The sequence below is a fragment of the Oncorhynchus nerka genome, linkage group LG21, assembly GCF_034236695.1.
Source record: "Oncorhynchus nerka isolate Pitt River linkage group LG21, Oner_Uvic_2.0, whole genome shotgun sequence".
In the NCBI taxonomy this organism is placed as follows: Eukaryota; Metazoa; Chordata; class Actinopteri; order Salmoniformes; family Salmonidae; genus Oncorhynchus; species Oncorhynchus nerka.
In genome coordinates, this window is record NC_088416.1 from 18,525,599 (window position 1) to 18,547,281 (window position 21,683).

At 43.0% G+C, this 21,683-nt stretch overlaps 1 protein-coding gene and 1 long non-coding RNA gene across 2 annotated transcripts; one reads left to right on the forward strand and one right to left on the reverse strand.

Moving 5' to 3' along the window:
• Positions 1-1,790: 1,790 nt before the first annotated feature.
• Positions 1,791-2,493, reverse strand: LOC115103586 (uncharacterized). Its single transcript, XR_003859613.2, has 3 exons — positions 2,341-2,493; positions 2,040-2,190; positions 1,791-1,920 (listed from the first exon to the last, which is right to left on the reverse strand). It is a non-coding gene; the product is annotated as an uncharacterized LOC115103586 (long non-coding RNA).
• Positions 2,494-13,883: 11,390 nt separating this feature from the next.
• LOC115104015 (cathepsin D-like) lies at positions 13,884-21,653 on the forward strand. Its single transcript, XM_029625149.2, has 9 exons — positions 13,884-14,085; positions 14,484-14,652; positions 14,951-15,074; positions 18,374-18,492; positions 18,729-18,928; positions 19,686-19,808; positions 20,112-20,256; positions 20,454-20,552; positions 20,778-21,653. The coding sequence occupies exons 1-9, from the start codon at positions 14,018-14,020 to the stop codon at positions 20,937-20,939; spliced, it is 1,209 nt and encodes a 402-aa protein (XP_029481009.1). The 5' UTR covers positions 13,884-14,017; the 3' UTR covers positions 20,940-21,653.
• The last annotated feature ends 30 nt before the right edge of the window (positions 21,654-21,683 follow it).

Here is a 21,683-nt window from a genome sequence, read left to right on the forward strand (position 1 = left end):
CTCATGAGAGCCAGTTTCATCATAGCGCTTGATGGTTTTTGCAACTGCACTTGAAGAAACTTGACCTTTAAAGTAATGATGGATTGTAATTTCTCTTCGCTTATTTGAGATGTTCTTGCCATAATATGGACTTGGTCTTTTATAAAATAGGGCTATCTTCTGTATACCATCCCTACCTTGTCACAACACAACTGATTGGCTCAAACGCATTAAGAAATTCCACAAATTAACTTTTTCAAGGCGCACCTGTTAAGTGAAATGCATTCCAGGTGACTACCTCATGAAGCTGGTTGAGAGAATGCCAAGAGTGTGCAAAGCTGTCATCAAGGCAAAGGGTGGCTACTTTGAAGAATCTAAAATATAATATATTTAGATTTGTTTAATACTTTTTTTGGTTACTACATGATTCCATATGTGTCATTTCATAGTTATGATGTCTTTATTCTACAATGTAGAAAATAGTAAAAGTAAAGAAAAACCCTGAAATGAGTAAGTGTGTCCTAACTTTTGACTGGTACTGTATATCTGTGGTAATAATGTTTAACCCACATCCCACTGTCTTCATCCATCTCATTAGACTTTCAAATTCCTGCTGAAAAACAAAAATAGGTACACACAGGTTTTTAGATCAAATTGAAATTATGGATCATCTAACAATGCAGGTGAACAGCAACAGAAAGAGGGGAAACCTCATGTGAAGCCTGGTTTTGGCTTAGGCACTGAGAATAGGACCTGTTCCTGTAAATATGCCTTTCCCCGTTCATGCCTTAGATAGTCGACCATTAGGGTCAGGGTTTATCAGGGAGGCCACCGCTCCTTTGAGTATGGTAAGGCAGGGGGGGTCGCAGGGAAAATATTTGTCTTTTTATTATTGATTCTCCTGCGTATTCTGTGGTGTTGGGCCTACCCTGGTTAGCTTGTCATAACCCTACTGTTTCGTGGCCACAGAGGGCTCTCACGGGGTGGTTGCGAGAGTGTTCAGGTAGGTGTTTAGGGGTTTCCGTTGGTGCTACTACAGTGGAAAGTCCCCTGTCGCAAGCGGAGACGGTGGCTATGGAGACATATGTCTCTGAATCCCTGCATCAGGGGTACATTCAGCCCTCCATTTCTCCCGTCTCTTCGAGTTTATTTTTTGTAAAGAAGAAGGGAGGTTTGCGCCCGTGCATTGATTATCGAGGTCTCAATAAAATCATGGTGAAGTATAGTTAAGTATAGTGAAAACATGGTGTGAAATGTTCCAAAAACATGTTTGCAAATGATTTCACGTGAAATTTCACTTACACATGTGAAGTGTCCCAAGAACACATTTTCACACGTGAACAACAAATCAACAAGACACAAGTACATTTAATAAACATAAGGGGACTTTTTGAGTTTCAGGAAGGAAGGAACATAAATAGAGGTAGTTATATTTCACTGTGAACACTTCCCTGTCTTTGTCACACACATGCAGTATCTGTTTCACCTCAGATGAAAGCATATCACAATAAATAAATGGTGTACTATATCCTTTGAATGGCACCATGTGTGAGCTGCGTTTGTGCTTCTGTCAGCACCAGTTGGAGACAGGGGCATGTACGGCTTTCTCCTGCAGCAGGGGTTGGAGTTGTGTGGCCAATCCCTGAGGGGGAATGAGACCGGGTGTGGGAGGGGGGCCCTCCCGACCATGGTGGGGGCCGTGAGGGGTGAGGCAACCTCTCATTGTCTGTGTTTGAGGGCTATTGAACATGTACGATCCCAGAAGCGATGTTAGTTGTGAATTGATATGAGGGCCTAAAAAGTAACTTGAGTGATGCTTACCGTTGGACTCTGGGATCTATTAACGTCATAGCACCCATACAAGGACAGGGGTTCAGATTTGGGTAGAGCTGGTGGTCGAACAGGGCGAGGGGACTGGCTGTGCTTTCGTTCTATGGAATCCTATACCAATACAAAGAAAGCAAAGATATCTGATTGACAGAAAGTAAAGTTACACTGATAAAACAGTGAACATTGATGTCTTTTCTTCTTTGCAATGAATATGAAGTACTCTCTCTCACCTGAGGCTGTAGTAGGTGCATTTCTGGTAGCGTCCTCTCATACTCTGAAGAGGCTGAAGAGGAGCGGGACATCATGGGGGACCGAGGGGGTCTCACAGGCCATGGGAGAGGAGGAGGGGAAGGCTTATTTTTTGCTAAACCCGTCGAAGGCCTGTGTTAAACCACAGCGAATAGTGGGTTGATTTGTTTTATTCAAGCGATCTTACTGTATACACTATATTCTGGCTTATTCAGTGGTTCTCTTGGTTTACCTTCTCAGTCATTCCAAGTTTAGATCTATCAACATTGTCATAGTCCCCACCTGCAGATGGAGAGGGCCTCAGAAGAGTGCCATAGTTCTTGGGAGGAACTGGAGGGCGGCGAACAGGACGGGGGTTCAAACGGGGGCTCTGATAGTCTGTTAGGGAGCCAGTCTGATTGGAGGTCTGTCAAAACAGTTCATCAATCAAATTGGAACATTAACTGCAAAACAAAGTGAGCCAGACTAGAAAGGGAAGAATGAGAGGGGAAAAAGAGGAAGAGGCCCTGGCCTCTGCACAGCAGCATCTTCTACGCTGGTTCTGACAGGAAAACTGCTTAGAAGAACCGAGATGTAATGAAACACGAGAAGAGAGTGTTGTTGACTCACCTGGGTATCCATCACATTGCAGTAGCTTCAGGAGAGGCCTGGGAAGCCTGGGTTCTGTCTCTTGTCCAGGGGCTCTGAGTGGGACATATACTGGGGTAATGCTGGCTGAGTCTAGATTTGGTACACAGATTGACTTCTTCCTGTTAGACTTACCTGAGACACAAATCACAAAGTCACGATTATGTGCAGTTAAACGGTATATAGACTGTTGTGGTGTCATAGAGCTTTGGGCCAGTAATGGAAAGGTTGCTGGTTTGAATACCTGAGATGACAAGGTAAAACAAAAAAAAAAAAATCTGCCACCGTGCCCTTGAGCAAGGCACTTAACCCTAATTGCTCCAGGCGAGCTGTACAATGGTGACTCTACTCCCTGCGGGTGTGTCTCAGGGGAAGTTGGGATATGCCAAAAATAATAAATACATTTTCATTACACACTTTTGTGTATCAAGACAAATACAAGCACCTTCCCAAATTAGTATTATTATTATAATATAAATAATAAGTACTTACTGTTACAGCCCATTAGGATTAATTAAATGATAATGTAGCTATTGTGACTAACCAGAGTTTTGAAACCCAGGTCTCCTCCATACGACAGTATAAGGTGCATTTCTTCATGTCTTTAAATCATACATTTTTAGTGCTGTCATAGCAATTGAGTATGGGGAAGAGGTTAGTGCTGTCCTGCATTTGAACTCACTTGGCTTCTACTCACCTGGGGCTCTGACATCTGAGGCCGTAGGTCACCAGCAGTCACAAAGTTTGGCCGAAAGGGGGACCGGCTCCTTGACCTGGCAGACCCTGGTGTCTGGCTATTCCATGGGCTTCCATTGTCCCTATAATTCTATCAAATGCAATGCAAAAATCTTTAACACTGTCAAAGAAGGATTTGAAAAATTGGCCATTTTCCTTCTGGCATCATCCTTACCGTTGATGCATTTTCCTCTTGGCTGTCTGAATTCACCTGTAAGGATGGGAGGTCATAGGACCCGATGGCAGTGGACGACTTCACCAAGAATGACTTCCTGGGGGCTATAGGAGGCTAGGGGCAGAATGATGGGAAACCACTACATCAAATCACTGCAAACTCTCGCTTGTCTTTTTACATGGCAAATCTACAGTGAGAGCTTTGTTTTGAAATGTTGTACTTCCCCCTGATATCAAGTCTACTGTGTGAGGAAGATCCAAGACTCAGAAATACAAGACACATCTAACTATGAGCGATGACAAATACGTTTAGCTATAATGTGGGTTAAGGCTTTAGTTTCACACTGAAAGTGGGCGCTGTTTTAATGATAACACAACAACCAACCAATGAAAAGGATATCCAACCATTTTCACAACATTCCCTTTTGGAAATGGTAGGGCGATATACACTACCGTTCAAAAGTTTGGGGTCACTTAGAAATGTCCTTGTTTTTGAAAGAAAAACATTTTTTTGCCCATTAAAATAACATCAAATTGATCAGAAATACAGTGTAGACATGGTTAATGTTGTAAATGACTTTTAGTTGGAATGGCTGATTTTCATTTCTACATTTTATGTGATCCCAAATCAAATTGAATATTTTATAAGTTACAAGCTAAGACAATATTTGATTTCATGATATTACTTTGAGCCCAGTCTGTCACTCACATATACAGTTGAAGGTGTGGTCTGAATATTCCCTTTTGATTGCACAAATGTTCCCATTTGTTCACTCTGCTATAAAATAAAAATGTTTTTCAGAATTACTGCAACAGATATATGTTAAATATTTAAGAGGCAAAGGCCTGAGGCTACAGCCTACTAACAAATGACCAGCAAGCCACCACAAACATCTGCAGTACACTCCTCTCCCCACCCCCAGTTACTTACACATATACAATTCAAGGAAGATCAGTTTGTCTCTGTGAATGGTTTGTCCCCTGACAAATCAACTGTAAATTTTGGTGTTCCTCAAGGTTCCGTTTTAGGACCACTATTGTTTTCACTATATATTTTACCTCTTGGGGATGTCAAAAACATAATGTTAACTTTCACTGCTATGCAGATGACACACAGCTGTACATTTCAATGAAACATGGTGAAGCCCCAAAATTGCCCTTGCTAGAAGCCTGTGTTTCAGACATAAGGAAGTGGATGGCTGCAAACTTTCTACTTTTAAACTCGGACAAAACAGAGATGCTTGTTCTAGGACCCAAGAAACAAAGAGATCTTCTGTTGAATCTGACAATTACTCTTAATGGTTGTACAGTCATCTCAAATAAAACTGTGAATGACCTCGGCGTTACTCTGGACCCTGATCTCTCTTTTGACGAACATATCAAGACTGTTTCAAGGAGAGCTTTTTTCCATCTACGTAACATTGCAAAAATCAGAAACTTTCTGTCCAAAAATGATGCAGAAAAACGTATACATGCTTTTGTTACTTCTAGGTTAGACTACTGCAATGCTCTACTTTCCGGCTACCCGCAGAAAGCACTAAATAAACTTCAGTTAGTGCTAAATACGACTGCTAGAATCCTGACTAGAACCAAAATATTTGATCATATTACTCCAGTGCTAGCCTCCCTACACTGGCTTCCTGTCAAGGCAAGGGCTGATTTCAAGGTTTTACTGCTAACCTACAAAGCATTACATGGGCTTGCTCCTACCTATCTCTCTGATTTGGTCCTGCCGTACATACCTACATGTACGCTACGGTCACAAGATGCAGGCCTCCTAATTGTCCCTAGAATTTGTAAGCAAACTGCTGGAGGCAGGGCTTTCTCCTATAGAGCTCAATTTTTATGGAATGGTCTGCCTACCCATGTGAGAGACGCAAACTCGGTCTCAACCTTTAAGTCTTTACTGAAGACTCATCTCAGTGGGTCATATGATTGAGTGTAGTCTGGCCCAGGAGTGTGAAGGTGAACGGAAAGGCTCTGGAGCAACGAACCGCCCTTGCTGTCTCTGCCTGGCCAGTTCCCCTCTTTCCACTGGGATTCTCTGCCTCTAACACTATTACAGGGGCTGAGTCACTGGCTTACTGGTGCTCTTTCATGCCGTCCCTAGGAGGGGTGCGTCACTTGACTGGGTTGAGTCACTGATGTGATCTTCCTGTCTGGGTTGGCGCCCCCCCTTGGGTTGTGCCATGGCGGAGATCTTTGTGGGCTATAGTCGGCATGTCTCAGGATGGTAAGTTGGTGGTTGAAGATATCCCTCTAGTGGTGTGGGGTTATATCCTTCCTGTTTGGCCCTGTCCGGGGATATCATCGGATGGGGCCACAATGTCTCCTGACCCCTCCTGTCTCAGCCTCCAGTATTTATGCTGCAGTAGTTTATGTGTCAGGGGGCTAGGGTCAGTTTGTTATATCTGGAGTACTTCTCCTGTCTTATCCGGTGTCCTGTGTGAAGTTAAGCATGCTCTCTCTAATTCTCTCTTTCTCTCGTTCTTTCTCTCTCTCGGAGGACCTGAGCCCTAGGACCATGCCTCAGGACTACCTGGCATGATGACTCCTTGCTGTCCCCAGTCCACCTGGCCGTGTTGCTGCTCCAGTTTCAACTGTTCTGCCTGCGGCTATGGAATCTTTACATGTTCACCGGACGTGCTACCTGTCCCAGACCTATTATTTGACCATGCTGGTCATTTATGAACATTTGAACATCTTGGCCATGTTCTGTTTATAATCTCCACCCGGCAAAGCCAGAAGAGGACTGGCCACCCCTCATAGCCTGGTTCCTCTCTAGGTTTCTTCCTAGGTTTTGGCCTTTCTAGGGAGTTTTTCCTAGCCAACGTGCTTCAACACCTGCATTGCTTGCTTTTTGGGGTTTTAGGCTGGGATTCTGTACAGCACTTTGAGATATCAGCTGATGTACAAACGGCTATATAAATAAATTGGATTTGATTTTGATTTGAAGATCTAAGTCTATTCACAGTGTCTCAGGGTAGCATTGCTGATCTAGGATCACTGATCAGGTCCCTCCATGTACTGCCTGATTGGATATTGTTGAATTGAATGTGTAAAATATATATGCAAAGGGACAGTTAGGTAACCATTTACAGTATCTGCAGTGCATTATTAGTCTACTCAGTAAGTAAGCACCAGCCAGACAGAAGATCTAGATAAGTTAGCTACAGAATGTAATGTAGAAATTTCAGCTTTCTGCAGCAGGTACCTCTGGCCGGGCAGCTTAATCGTGTAGCAAGTTGAGGGACTAACTTAATTCCACTAGCTAGCTACTAATAGCTAGCATGAGGGACTAACTTACTTCCACTAGCTAGCATGACTAGCTAGCCAACCTGCTAGACAGTCAGTTAGCCAGCTTGCTAGCTAGTCAGCAGTAACATTTGCCGGCTAACGCTAGCCAGCCAGTTGGTGCTAGCCAACTTTTTTCAGTTGTTGTTGAGTTCCTTCTATTGGCATGCCAACTTCATGATAAGTTAAACATCTTAGCTAACATTACTATTTTTATCTACCTGGCTGTCACACAACTTTCTCTGTGCTAATGACACTGCAGCTCAACCCAGACTGTAAACATACACCATCCATGAATATTATTAGGGGTGTGTATTTCCAGGTATGATCAAAACAAAACACATTTGATAAATGTTGTTTTTATTTGTTTTCTGTTAGTCTATTCCCAATTTGGACACCATAAACAAGATAACGAGTTGACACCTGGTTTTCGTTTTGGTTTTTAACTAGAAAAATTCTAAAACTATTAGTTTCCTCTTTTTGGCCTTGCCGAGATAAAAGGAATTATCCAAAAGCACACGGACCAAGTCTCCTGATCATTCCCATGTTTGGTTAATGATACTTGTCCCTCATGAGTCACTGTAGAAGTGGAAGCCTTTTTCACTTCCTCAAAATCACCCGAATTGATACAAACTCAAGAAATCTGTAATTAATTCATTAAGACGTTTTTGCAGAGGATGTTTTAGTTGTGTAATTTTACATCTATCTAAGGTGTTTTGTGCAGTATTTCTTGTGTAGTCTTTTTGTAAACAAAGTCGGAGCTGCTGGGCAGGTCTGTCTCACTGTCGATGTTATTGCGCTGGCATCTGTGTGCGTCTTGACAGAAAGGCTGGACGGCAGACCTTGCAGGGAACAATGTCATCTACGAGAAAGCCCTTATCCACCATAATGGCCATGTCAGGGTTGAGTATGGAAATCATTCTAGACTGCTTGAAGATCTCCTTGTCACTCACAGGTCCAGCATACAACGATTACACAAAAGTGACAGCTCCATGTGGTGACGTTCCCAACATGCCCTTAAAGGTACAGTGTGACTTGTAGGAAGAAAACATCTCAATCTGCAGTAGTAGTGAAGATGGTGTCTGGCAGCGGAGTTCAGTGTAGTCGATCACTACCCGGGTGTCTGGATAGTCCTTGAACTCAGGTGGCAGGTGGGTTTTGATGGTTTCCTTGGGGATCCATATCCGTGCTTATCCAAGCAGACAGTAGAGGAAGTTGGCCCAAGAGATGATAATCCGACTCACTGTCGATTTTGAACCGATGGGCCAAATCCTTCTGATTCAGACCCAGTGACAGATGAGTCATAAAGAAGAAGAACCCATTGATTGATGGTGTAACAGTATAGCTTCCGTCCCTCTCCTCACCCCTACCTGGGCTCGAACCAGGGACCCTCTGCACACATCAACAACTGCCTCCCACGAAGCATCGTTACCCATCGTTCCACGAAAGCTTCCGCCCTTGCATGGCAAGGGGAACAACTACTTCAAGGTCTCAGAGCGAGTGATGTCACCAATTAAAATGCTATTAGCGCGCACTCCGCTAACTAGCTAGCCATTTCACATTGGTTACAATGGCAGTGTCTGAACGTAAAAGAACCATTTTAGTACAATATAGTCCTTATATTCGGTCCATAACTGTAGCAATATTGATGTTACACAGGAAACGGAAACCAGTTGTCACTTACCTTAGTCGTGCTGGTTGACAACATGCCTAGTAAAGTTTGCTGTCGTGACTACAACACAAAGTATATTGAAACAATAACAAAAAGTAAATGATGTTTAACAATTACAGTAAGATCAAATAATACTCTCTTAAGTATTTCATGAAGTTGTCCCTCTTCTTCGAGTAACACTTGCTTGTGACTCTTATAAACTTGGTCTCTGCTGCCTGCTCAATCAATTGCCAGAAGGCCATCAGGTGGGTGTAGCTTGTAAATCTAAAGACAGACCCAGAGTGAAAACCAAAAAAGCTCATTACTATTATTGCCCATCTTCTCTAAGCATTAAGTAGCACTAGACGTGACCTAGCTGCTATTGTACCCTGTTTTTCTTGTTACTGCAATTCATACTGTAATTCACAGCAGCTATCATCACAGCAGTGAATTTGTTTTAAATGTTCCGTTATTTAACCTGGGAAGTGGACTAAGAACCAAGTCTGTAGGAACAACACCTATTTTTAGGTATTGTCGCCCCCCAATTTTCCCCACAACAAAGTAACTCTCAACGAAATGTGTACTACACACCTTTGTGTGTTTGGTGACAGTAAAGTTGTCACGACGTACTGCCACCAGCCACCTTTTTCTGAACTCTACATCGACCGGGAAACTATGGAAGCTCACAAAACCATTACATTTGGAAGAAACTGAACTCAGAGGCACTGGACAATGTTCATTAGCACCTCCTTCACGGGGCTGTAATTTAAACGTAGTCATTGGGAACTATTTCAGTAAAAAAATGCATTGACAACAGTTAGTAGCTAGTGAGCTAATAATAAAAACAATAGCAGAAATCGTTCCGGAAGTCATCAACCCGGTAGGAAGTCAATTAGAACGTTGGAGGCGGAATAATGCATAGAGCCTATAGAGAGCAATCACCACAATTGCTCCCCCATGTTACCCTGGTTACGACCTATGCTATCACAACCAAGTTAATAAACAGATCACCGACCATTTCGAATCCCACCGTACCTTCTCCACTATGCAATCTGGTTTATGAGCTGGTCATGGGTGCACCTCAGCCACGCTCAAGGTCCTAAACGATATCATAACCGCCATCGATATAGGACAGTACTGTGGCTTTCGACAGTACTGTGGCCACTCTGTCAATCACCGCATTCTTATCAAATGACTGCCTTGCCTGCTTCACCAACTACTTTTCAGATATAGTTCAGCGTGTCAAATCGAAGGGCCTGTTGTCCGGACCTCTGGCAGTCTCTATGGGTGTGCCACAGGGTTCAATTCTCGGGCCGACTCCTTTCTCTGTATTTATCAATGACGTCGCTCTTGCTGCTGGTGATTCTCTGATCCATCTCTACGCAGACGACACCATTCTGTGTACATATTGTCCACATATTCTAAGTCAGAACCGTCCAGAGTAGTGATGCTAGGCGGGCGGGCAGTTGTGGGCAGCGATCGGTTGAAGAGCATGCATTTAGTTTTACTTGCACTTAAGAGCAGTTGGAGGCCACGGAAGGAGAGTTGTATGGTTAGTTAATACAGTGTCCAAAGAAGGGCCAGAAGTATACAGAATAATTTAGTCTGCGTAGAGGTGGATCAGAGAATCACCAGCTGCAAGAGCAACATTATTGATGTATACAGAGAAAAGAGTCGACCCGAGAATTGAACCCTGTGACACCCCCATAGAGACTGCCAGAGGTCCGGACAACAGGCCCTCCAATTTGACACTCTGAACTCTATATGAGAAATAGTTGGTGAACCAGGCGAGGCAGTCATTTGAGAAACCAAGGCTGTTGAGTCTGCCAATAAGTTCCTAGTTTCCCTGAAAAGTTGCATATCTGGGGGGCTATTCGATGCTAATGCAGTAAGTCACAGGATGTTTTTGTACTGGTCAAAGGCAGTCAGGTCTGGGGTGAACCAAGGGCTATATCTGTTCTTAGTTCTACATTTTTTGAATGGGGCATGCTTATTTAAGATGGTGAGGAAGCACTTAAAGAATAACCAGGCATCCTCTACTGACGGAATGAGGTCAATATCTTTCCAGGATACCCAGGCCAGGTCGATTAGAAAGGCCTACTCGCTGAAGAGTTTTAGGGAGCGTTTGACTGTGATGAGGGGTGGTCGTTTGACCGCGGACCCATTACGGGCGCAGGCAGAGGCAGTGATCGCTGAGATCCTGGTTGAAGACAGCAGAGGTGTATTTAGAGGACAGGTTGGTCAGGATGATATCTATGAGGGTGCCGTGTTTACGGATTTGGGGTTGTACCTGGTAGGTTCCATGATAATTTGGGTGAGATTAAGGGCATCTAGCTTAGATTGTTGGACGGCCGGAGTGTTAACCATATCCCAGTTTAGGTCACCTAACAGTACAAACTCTGAAGATAAATGGGGGGCAATTAATTCACATATGGGGTCCAGGGTACAGCTGGGGTCTGTAAGTCGCTCTGGATAAGAGCGTCTGCTAAATGACTTAAATGTAAATGTAAATGTCTGTAACAAGCGGCAACAGTGAGAGACTTATTTCTGGAAAGGTGGATTTTTAAAAGGAGAAGCTCAAACTGTTTGGGCACAGACCTGGATAGCATGACAGAACTCTGCAGCAAGATTGCAACTTTGGCAGTTCTGACTTGGGGGAAAATGTATACACAGACATAGAGGCATTTTTCAGCTATGATTTTACCACTCAGAATCCGGAATGGATATGACAATGTGGTCAGCACAGGACGTAATACACCCTTACAACAATCTACTTTTCGATCTTCTTGACTTCTTATCTAGTAAACTGCTACTATGTGTCAAGAAAAGAGCCCCAATTAGGGTTTAGTGTACTCCAGTAAAAAACTATTGCCATGTGTCCCCGTTCATAGGGGCATGAAAGACTCGTCACTGGTAGAATTGAGTTGGCACTTTATTGGCCCAAACATCCACAGACCCACAAGGTTGAGGTTACTCATGGTCAGTAATGTATTTTTTTGTATTGATGCATTGTGTCTTCAAACTGTCCAAGAATAGGATCCAAAGTGCTAGGAAATATTTGTTCCCATAAATACAAAGGAGGATGTCTCTCCTCATACCTCTGGCACTTTAGTCAGACTGCTAGACTGTGCACTGGGGAAGCAATATAGAAATGTATTGATCCCTTAAATGATTTTACTATTAAATGACCCATATCACAACCCTCATACCTCTTCACAAAAATGTACCTAAATCAATTTTGGAAAAAGGATTTTACTCACAAAAGACGTAGGAATTTACTTTTTCAGTTAGAAATAGTAGGCCATGCATCAAATAACTCTTTTCATCAGAAAAACGAACCCTCAAATGCACTATTGCATTTTGTAAGTTGTCTGCAGGTGGCTTGTTGTGAATGCACTCAAATATCAGGTCATTATCAGGTTATGTAAACTGTGTTCTAATTCTCAACGTAGAAGGATTTGTCTTAATGTACAGTGTATGAAAGTGATGCTATGAAAATAATTCTTTCACCTTATCAAGCTCACTCTGACTGACAAATCACTGCCTATTACTGTGATTAAAAAGAGCATGTGGAACATTGTTTTCATGAAAGCATCTCTGCTTCGAACACCTCTCCTGTCCTTGATCCATACCACATACAGCCATTTGCAGATCTTTTCAGTGTCCATGTGAAAGATGGTTATTGCGAGGCTGGAACATTTGTTAACTTCAAAACATGTTTTTAACACCCATGTGAAATGGAGGCCTGCAACACTTACAGATTTAAGTCTAATAGCATGATATGAAAGTAGACAAACATCAGAGCGTGCAATATGAAGGTATAGTCAGTTGACATTCTGAACCTTGTTTGAGGTTGGTAGGTCACATGACCAAGGAGCTATTGAAATGTTAAATTTAGACAAATTCATGTAAGATCTTGTGAGATGAAAATGGAAAAACTAAAGGGTGTGCAATATAGAAGGGTAGTCAGTGAACATTCTGAACCTTGTTTGAGTCCAGTTGGTCAAATGACCAATGAGCTATTGAAATTCAAAAATGTAAATAAATAATTTAAAATAGTGCAAGATGTAAATAGACATCGGGTTAGCTGGGTTACCATCAGGTTAGCTGGAACCAGTTTTGAACGTTTTAGGAGTAATGGTTAAATAGCTATTGAAATTTGATTTGTCACTATGTTGACGGTCCCTAACTGCTGTTGGTGGACGTAAGGAAGACTACAGACATATATCTGTGGAATATCCAACCTGAAACTGTTTTTACCTCGGTCCAGGTTGCAGTTATAAATGAGAACTGATTCTCGACTGGCCTACCTGGTTAAATAAAGGTGAAATAAATAAAAAACCTGCTGAGCAACTCATCCAGGACTTTATTTCATCCAGTCTGGACTATTGTAATGCCCTTTTGGTTGGCACATCTGCCAAGTCCCTGAACTGGCTACAATATGTCCAAAACTTTGCTCCACGTGTCCTCACCAACAGCTCCACCACAAGCACATCATTACAGTGCTGCTCAACCTCCACTGGCTCCCCATATGCTCACGCATGGACTACAAAATCCTGGTTCACACCTACCAAGCTATCCACAACTCTGAACCCAAGTACCTGTCTGACCTCAATCTGCCATCCTGCTCCAGACGCACCCTTCGCTACTCCAGGTTCGTCTCCCTGCAGCAGACTAAAAACTATGGGAGATGGTTTTCAGTTGCGCTGCTCCACGGCTGTGACACGCACTTACAGACACTATTAGGGCTGAAGAATCTCTGTCCTCCTTTAAAGGCACAGCTCAAGACCTTGCTTTTCAGAAAAACTTTCAAGGGACGTACCCGTTGTGACAAACGGATGTTCGAAACTCCGTTTTAGACGAGACTTTATGACCAAAATTATTATATTTACACTTTGTAGTAAAATTTGACACTATAATAACTTTTTACGACTCATATCGATGCCTGATAGCCTGTTTGAAAAGTGATGCCTTTTTAAAGGCAGTCGGTCTTTAAGAGGGGTTCTTGCAGATGCAGCAACGCCCTGAATTGCGGACCGCAATCAGACCCTTCTCCGTGTATCTTGTGATCCTGAGACAACGACTTGTCAAGTGCGCAGGATGGTGGCTGATTTAGAATGGTCGGTGCTATCCGGGATCCCCCCCAAGCTTTTATAATTTGAATCAACTGTGCAGTATATAAAAAAAAACGTCCACTCCGGACGTCCAAAGGATCCCCGATTGCAGACCAATTTAAAAGGATGGACACTTTACTAGCCAATAAGACCGTCTAATGTATGTGCTCTCTCCAATCAGAGTTCGGCCGAGTGAAGAAAACCGAGTGTGTACGGAAATCACCGAAAGACATACGGATATAACTTGGTTTAGTGCGTAGATTTGATAGTGCTCGGGTCTTCTGTGGACAGACGGGTTGGACGTCCAAAATTCGTGCTTAAAGTGAAAGAACTTACCATCCAGTTGGTCTATCAAAGACAGAATATGAAGTGTCTTAAAATATTGTATATAAACATCGCGCTGTTGATAGCGCACAGCTCTGCTATTATAAGGTAAAATATTTGTCTACTGTTTGGGAAACTTTTGAATAACTAAATAATAATTACTCTTACGCCATCCTGTGAGAATAGGCTATCTCTGGGGTAGTTTAATTTCCTGACATTATGCAATTGTTATTACATGCATGTTTGTTTAGGCACATGTAGTTCAGATTTTGGTGCACACGTGCAGAACGTTTCCATAACGCTGGCATGTCCAAGACATCTAGTTTGCATTGAGGTTAACATAGATTGTACATTAAAAAAGAACCAAGCTGCTCGTAAATGAATGGGGCCATCAGTAGAACACTTGTTTAAAACAGGAAGTAGAGCGCACGAGTTCTGCATGATTCGTTAAACAAATTACGACAAAAACGGTCTCTATTTTCCTTATCATACATATTTGCCCTTAGAATTCCCCTCCACAAAACGCGCAGTATGCGCCGCCTGATGAGTGACAATGGGAGGAGTTTTGAACAACTCCAGGACATGGCCAAGACCATTGGTGGTGCAGGAGCTAACGTACCAATAAACACTCCGAGCCCGAAAGTGCCAGTTGAGAGACTCACCAACTTCATGGATGTAAGTGGATATTGTCACTAGGCCTGGGTTAACTCTAGCTTGTTCTAGGCTGACTAAAGCAATTATAAGTAAAGCCAGGGTTCTCCAGGAGTTGGGTGTGCAGGCTTTTGTTCCAACCCTTCATAACATGGCCAATCTTCTAATTATGGGCCAGATTGAAGGTCATGTAATATATGGTTGAATTAAAAGCTTGCACATTCAGAATCTCTTCCTAGGAGCGAGGAGAAGAGAACTGTAGTATAGACTTAGGCATATGTATTTATCATATGAATGTTGTTTGTATCAAATCTCTCTACAGGCTCAGTACTATGGGGTGATCAGCATAGGCACACCACCCCAGGATTTTACTGTGCTGTTTGACACTGGCTCCTCCAACCTGTGGGTGCCCTCCATTCACTGCTCCTTCCTGGATGTCGCATGCTGTGAGTCAGTCTATTATTGCATTCACTGCACTTCACCATAGCCGCAGGAAGTAGGGGTGCTGGGGGGAAAAATTAACGATGTTACTGAGTTACAGTTCATATAAGGAAATCGGTCCATTTAAATGAACAAATCGGTCCCTAATCTATGGATTTCACATCGCTGGGAATACAGATATGCGTCTGTTGGTCACAGATGCCTTTAAAGGTAGGGATGTGGATCAGAAAACGAGTCAGTATTTGGTGCTACCACAATTTGCCTCATGCAGCATCTCCTTCAAATCGAGTTGACCAGGCTGTTGATTGTGGCCTGTGGCATGATGTCCCACTCCTCTTCAATGGCTGTGTGAAGATGTTGGCGGGAATTGGAACACACTTTTATACACCGTCGATCCAGAGCTTCCCAAACGTGCTCAATGTATTATGCAGGCCATGGAAGAACTGGGAAATGTTCAGCTTCCAGGAATTGTGTATAGATCCTTTCGACATGGGGCCATGCATTATGCTGAAACATGGTGGCGGATGAATGGCACGACAATGGGCCTCAGGATCTCGTCACGCTATCGCTGTGTATTCAAACTGCCATCGATAAAATGCAATTGTGTTCATTGTCCGTAGCTTATGCCTGCCCAGACCATAACCTCACCGCCACCATGGGGCACTCTGTTCACAATGTTGACATCAGCAAACCGCTCACCCACACAATGCCATACACGCTATCTGCCATCTGCCCGCTACAGTTGGAACTGGGATTCATCTGTGAAGAGCACACTTCTCCAGCATGCCAATGAACATTTGACCACTGAAGTCGGTTACGATGCTGAACTGCAGTCAGGTCAAGGCCCTGGTGATTACCGTGAGCATTCAGATGAGCTTCCCTGAGATGGTTTCTGACAATTTGCAGGAATTCTTTGTGCAAACCCATAGTTTAATCAGAAAATCCTGGTGGCTGTTCTCAGATGGTGGTTGGTCTCAGACGGTCCTGCAGGTGAAGAAGCTGGATGTGGAGGTCCTGGGCTGGTGTGGTTACACGGGGTATGCGGTTGTGAAGCTGGTTGGACGGTCTGTCAAATTCTCTAAAAAGATGTTGAAGGTGGCTTATGGTAGAGAAAATTAACATTAATTCCTGCAGCCTGCATGCCAATTGTACGCTCCCTCAACTTGACATAACTGCACATTTGAGTCACATTTTGTCCCCAGCACAAGGTGCACATATGTAATGATCATACTGTTTAATCAGCTTTATATGCCACACCTGTCAGGTGGATGGATTATCTTGGCAATGGAGAAATACTCACGAACAGGGATGTAAACAAATTGGTACCCAAAATCTGAGTTAAATTTGTTTTTTGAGAGTATGGGATATTTTTATTTCACCTCATGAAACATGGGACCAATACTACATGTTGCGTTTATATTTTTGTTCATTATGTATGCATGTATGTGCACTCAAACCACCGCATTTAACCATGGCAAGGTGACTGGGAATATGGCAGAATATAAACAGTGTAGTTATTCACTCCGCAAAGCAATCAAACAAGCTAAACGTCAGTATAGAGAGAAAGTGGAGTTGCAATTCAACGGCTCAAACACGAGACATATGTGGCAAGGACTACAAAAGGAAAACCAGCCACATCGCGAGAAATCGACGTCTTGCTTCCGGACAGGCTAAACACATTCTTCGCACGCTTTGAGGATAACACAGTGCCACCGACGCGGCTCGCTACCGAGGACTTAGGGCTCTCCTTATCCGTGGCCGACATGAGTAAAACACGTCAGCCAAAACAATCCTGAAGCGTGGATTCCGATTAGTCAGACCAGCATTGAAAGTTCGACGCACGAATACTTCCGGTTTTGAGTTTCTGCCTATAGGACGGGAGGAGCAAGATGAAGTCGTGGTCAGATTTGCATAAAAGAGGGCGGGGGAGGGCCTTGTAAGAATTCCGGACGTTTGAATAGCAATGGTCGAGAGTCTTAGCAGCGCGAGTAGTACAGTCGATATGTTGATAGAACTTCGGCAGCCTAGTCCTCAGATTTACTTGGTTAAAATCCCCAGCTACAATAAATGCAGCTTCAGGATATGTGGTTTGCATAAAGTCCAGAGAAGTTATTTGATGACTGAGGTAATAGCTTGGGATGGGATGTAAACAGCCGTGGCAATGACGGAGGATAATTCTCTTAGGAGATATTATGGTCTCCATTTAATTGAGGTACTCTAGATCAGGTGAACAAAAGGACTTGAGTTCCTGTATGTTCCTAGAATTACACCATGAGTCGTTAATCATTTAACACCCCTCCGCCCTTCTGCTTCCCGGAGAGATATTTATTCCTGTCTGCGCGATGTAGTAAGAATCCTGCTGGCTTTACCGACTCTGACGGAGTATCCCGAGAGAGACATGTTTCGGTGAAACAAAGTATGATACAGGCCCTGCCGTCTCTCTGGGCAAAAATCCTTGTTCTCAACTCAACTTTGTTATCCAAAGACTGAAATATTAGGGAGTAATATACTTGGAAGCGGCGGGTGGTGTGCGCACCTCCTAAGTTGAACCAGCAGGCCCCCTCGAGTGCCTCTCCTCCGCTGGCGACGTTTTGGGTCAGCCTGTGGAGTGAGTTAAATTTCTCTGGGGAGAGTGAACAAAGGATCTAATCTAGGGAAGTTGTATTCCTGGTCGTAATGCAGGTAGTTCTGGTGAGTTACCGCTGCTCTAATATCCAATAGCTGTATGTAATGACACGCATTTCCTGAGCTAATAATGTAAAAAAAAATGTACATAAATAAAAAATACTTCAAAGTTTCCTAAGAGCTAGCCGCTATGCTGCCGTCTCCGTCAGCGCCATTTGATCAGATTGACTGTTTTGTACAGATAATTATTGGACTCGTTACAAATGCTTGTGAACACTGAAATAGAAATACATTTAGTTGAAAAAATGTTCACACTAGTGCACTGGGCCTTCACTAGTCCTGTATTAGCGGACAATATAGATGTCTACAGTGCAGATTTTTTTCTTCTTTTTTGCATCCTGTCGCTGCAGCACCCCCACCCCCAAACTACTTCCTGTGGCTATGTACTTCACTCATAACATTATGGTTTTACTACCTGCTGAGTCTCCTATCATATAGTCATGAGATGGGTGCAAAAGCTAAAGTTGCAAATACCTTGTTTGCTCAGCCATGTTTTGGCATTGGACGTCATATTCATATGTTTAAGGCATCATGAAGGGACGTGTTTGTTTTGTATGAAAATGAATGCCATTTATCCAGCCTGAGAAAGGTGTGAACTTCATATTGCACCTCTGCTTAGGGCTCCACCATCGTTATAACTCCAAGAAGTCGAGCACCTACGTTCAGAATGGCACCAAGTTCTCCATCCAGTATGGCAGAGGCAGCTTGTCTGGGTTCATCAGTGGGGACACCGTCTCTGTAAGTGGACTGTTCTGTGTTGTCCATTGTTCCTTTGCATTCCTCTCATTTAAGTGGGCAAATCCACAGCATTTTTGTGACATTTTAACGCTGTCCATTTTAAGTGATTGAATGTGGAGCATAGTCTGCATACCATTTCTTACTGTGTATTGTCTGTAAACCTCACTGTTTTAGTATTCAATAATAGTCTGCTTTGTACATCACACTTCCTGTTCTTCATTCCATCCCTTTCTCAGTTGGCCGGCATGCAGGTCACTGGTCAACAGTTTGGTGAGGCCGTAAAGCAACCTGGCATCACGTTTGCAGTGGCACGCTTTGACGGGGTGCTGGGCATGGGCTACCCTACCATATCTGTCAGAAATATAACCCCTGTGTTTGACACCGCCATGGCTGCCAAGCTGTTGCCTCAGAACATATTTTCCTTCTATATTAGCAGGTTGGTTGGTTTTAGGGGTTTTACCTTTTTGAATACATTCTTACTGAGGGCCCTAGGTCAATGTGTGGTTTGGTGACTGTGATTTGTTTTAAAACTTTTGTCCTGTTCACTGTTGGTGGAGGTCAACTGAAAGGAGTTTCTTGTATTTGAACTGGGATATTTTGAGCTCCTGACCCTGAAATTCTTTAACTAAATTTGCTGTCATATTTCCTCAAACAAGGAAGTGAAATAGTTAACCTAATTTCAGTTTGTGACAACAAGCATGTTATTGTGTAGAGAATCATTGTACCATCTAAACTGCTGTCGAACTATATTTTCCATTTTTCCAAAAATATTGTATTTTCAGCTGTTTGATGGTGTACAAAACTGAAAGTAAGATGCAACAACAACTTAATGGAAGCTAGAAATAGTGCACATAACATATCTACTGCTTAGACTTGCTTGCAATGAGAATGACATATCTATAACTCACATTTCTATGTGAATTTAGTTTGGTCACCCAAAAAGTTACATATTGCATCTTTAAAATGGCTTCCTTTTTATGGGTAAAGTCTTTGAACATAAACCACAGGTTAATTCAATTAATTTTCATAACTTGTACAACTTTCTATTCTTGTCGCCACTAGCTTCAATGGGGTTGAGGCAATACATATTCTGATCTGATATTAGATTGACGATCAAGACCCTCTTCCAGTGCACTAGTAGATTTATCCAATGAACGAATAACTTGTAACCCCTTTGATATCCTGTTCCTTAGAGATCCATCGGCTGCTGTAGGAGGAGAGCTGATGCTGGGAGGCACGGACCCACTGTACTACACCGGAGACCTGCACTATGTCAACGTCACACGCAAGGCCTATTGGCAGATCGAGATGAACAAGTAAGCAACTTGGTTCTCAACTACACAGAGGCTCTATAATAATATCCATACAAGAGAACTACCCCCTTGTCGAAGCCATGAAGTTCAAGGCTGATGGGGTACTGCATGCTGTTTCCAGAAAGCAGGGTCCCCATTATAGTGAATGGAAAAATGGCAATCTTCATGTAAATTTAAATAATCAAAGACAATCATGGGAACAATAATTGCTTCTATTACACCAGATGCATGTCCTTCAACCGATTTTTATAAAATCGCACACAGAAGTTATGTCTTGAGTGATCACAGCTAATTGGTGCTCTGCAGTGTGGAAGTGGGCAACCAGCTGACGCTGTGCAAGGCCGGTTGCCAGGCGATTGTTGACACGGGAACATCCCTCATCACCGGGCCTGTAGAGGAGGTCAGGGCGCTGCACAAGGCCATCGGAGCCTTGCCTCTACTGATGGGAGAGGTAGGTTAAATGTCTACCTGTTGTTCTGTCAGTTCCAACCTTTGTTTTAGTTCTCCTGAATGGTCAACAAAAGATCTCAATCATGCTTAGCAAGGCTCTATTTTCTTGTAACCTCAGTTGTTTATTTGTATTGTACTGACAGAAGTTTTGATTTGTGAAGTACATGCAATTATTTTTTAACTTTCACTTCCTCTCAGTATTGGATTGACTGTAAGAAGATTCCATCTCTCCCCGTCATCGCATTCAACCTAGGAGGGAAGATGTTCAACTTGACTGGAGATGACTATATCCTGAAGGTAAATTACGCCTTCTGACCAGTGTTCACTGTGGCCTGCCTGCCAGTAGAAAATAGTCTGTGAAATTTGACATCAATCAGCATGAATTAAACGGTTAATCAAAGTTTGCATGCATAGAGATGCGTTTTATTACGTCTAGAAAATGTATCTATTTCATTCTGTGGACATACCTGTAGAGGTTGAAGTGTGACAAATCATTCAAAGCTTCTCCCCTATGTGCTGCAGGAGTCCCAGATGGGTCTAAAAATCTGTCTGTCAGGCTTCATGGCAATGGACATCCCTCCTCCGGCTGGACCACTGTGGATCCTGGGAGATGTGTTCATTGGACGCTACTACAGCGTGTTTGACAGGGACGCAGACCGCATGGGGTTTGCCCCTGCAAAGTAGAAGGGAGAAAAAACAGCCCCTAGCCAGTTGTGGAGATTTGAAAGGATTTGAGTATAATAAATATGGTGGGCTTATGAAACCAAGGTGTGCAAGGTGGAACTAGTACCTATTAAATCCCCACAGATCATGCTGAATTAGGAGGAAAAGCACACCACCAAAATGAACAAACTCCAAAGGGGTACCTTTTGCTTCTTGTGGGCCCTTTTGGGGGGGGGGGGGGGTTAAAATGTTATTTTAAGACCAATAAGTGTTTGTGAGTTCGGTGAATGATTAACAAATAGTTGCAGAACGAGACTGATATGAGCTGCTGTAGGCAGTTCAGCTTGGTGTTTTGTATGAAGACAAAGTGACGCAACTAGGCAGAAAAGATACACTATCTCCTCTCTGACAACGCAACCACTTTGTTTTTGGAAAGCAGATTACTGAATGCATGTCTTTACTCAAAATACATTTCCTTTGCAGATGAAGCAGAAGACTGCATGCATATCATTGTTGATTTAACAAAACTGATGTCCAGTGAATTTAACTATGTACCAGGGTCCAGTAATACCTTCAAGGGTTGTGAAACAATGTCGTCATGTGTACACGTATGTCGACCCCAAGACCACAATGCTTCTGTTTATAGCCTAAAAATGTATGCATTACAGCATCAAGTGATTCTAACCCATTGAAATAAGTGCATTTTATTAAATAAAAATCAAGCCTTTTCCAGAATGAACTGTATCTTCAATTTCTTTTAGCTAA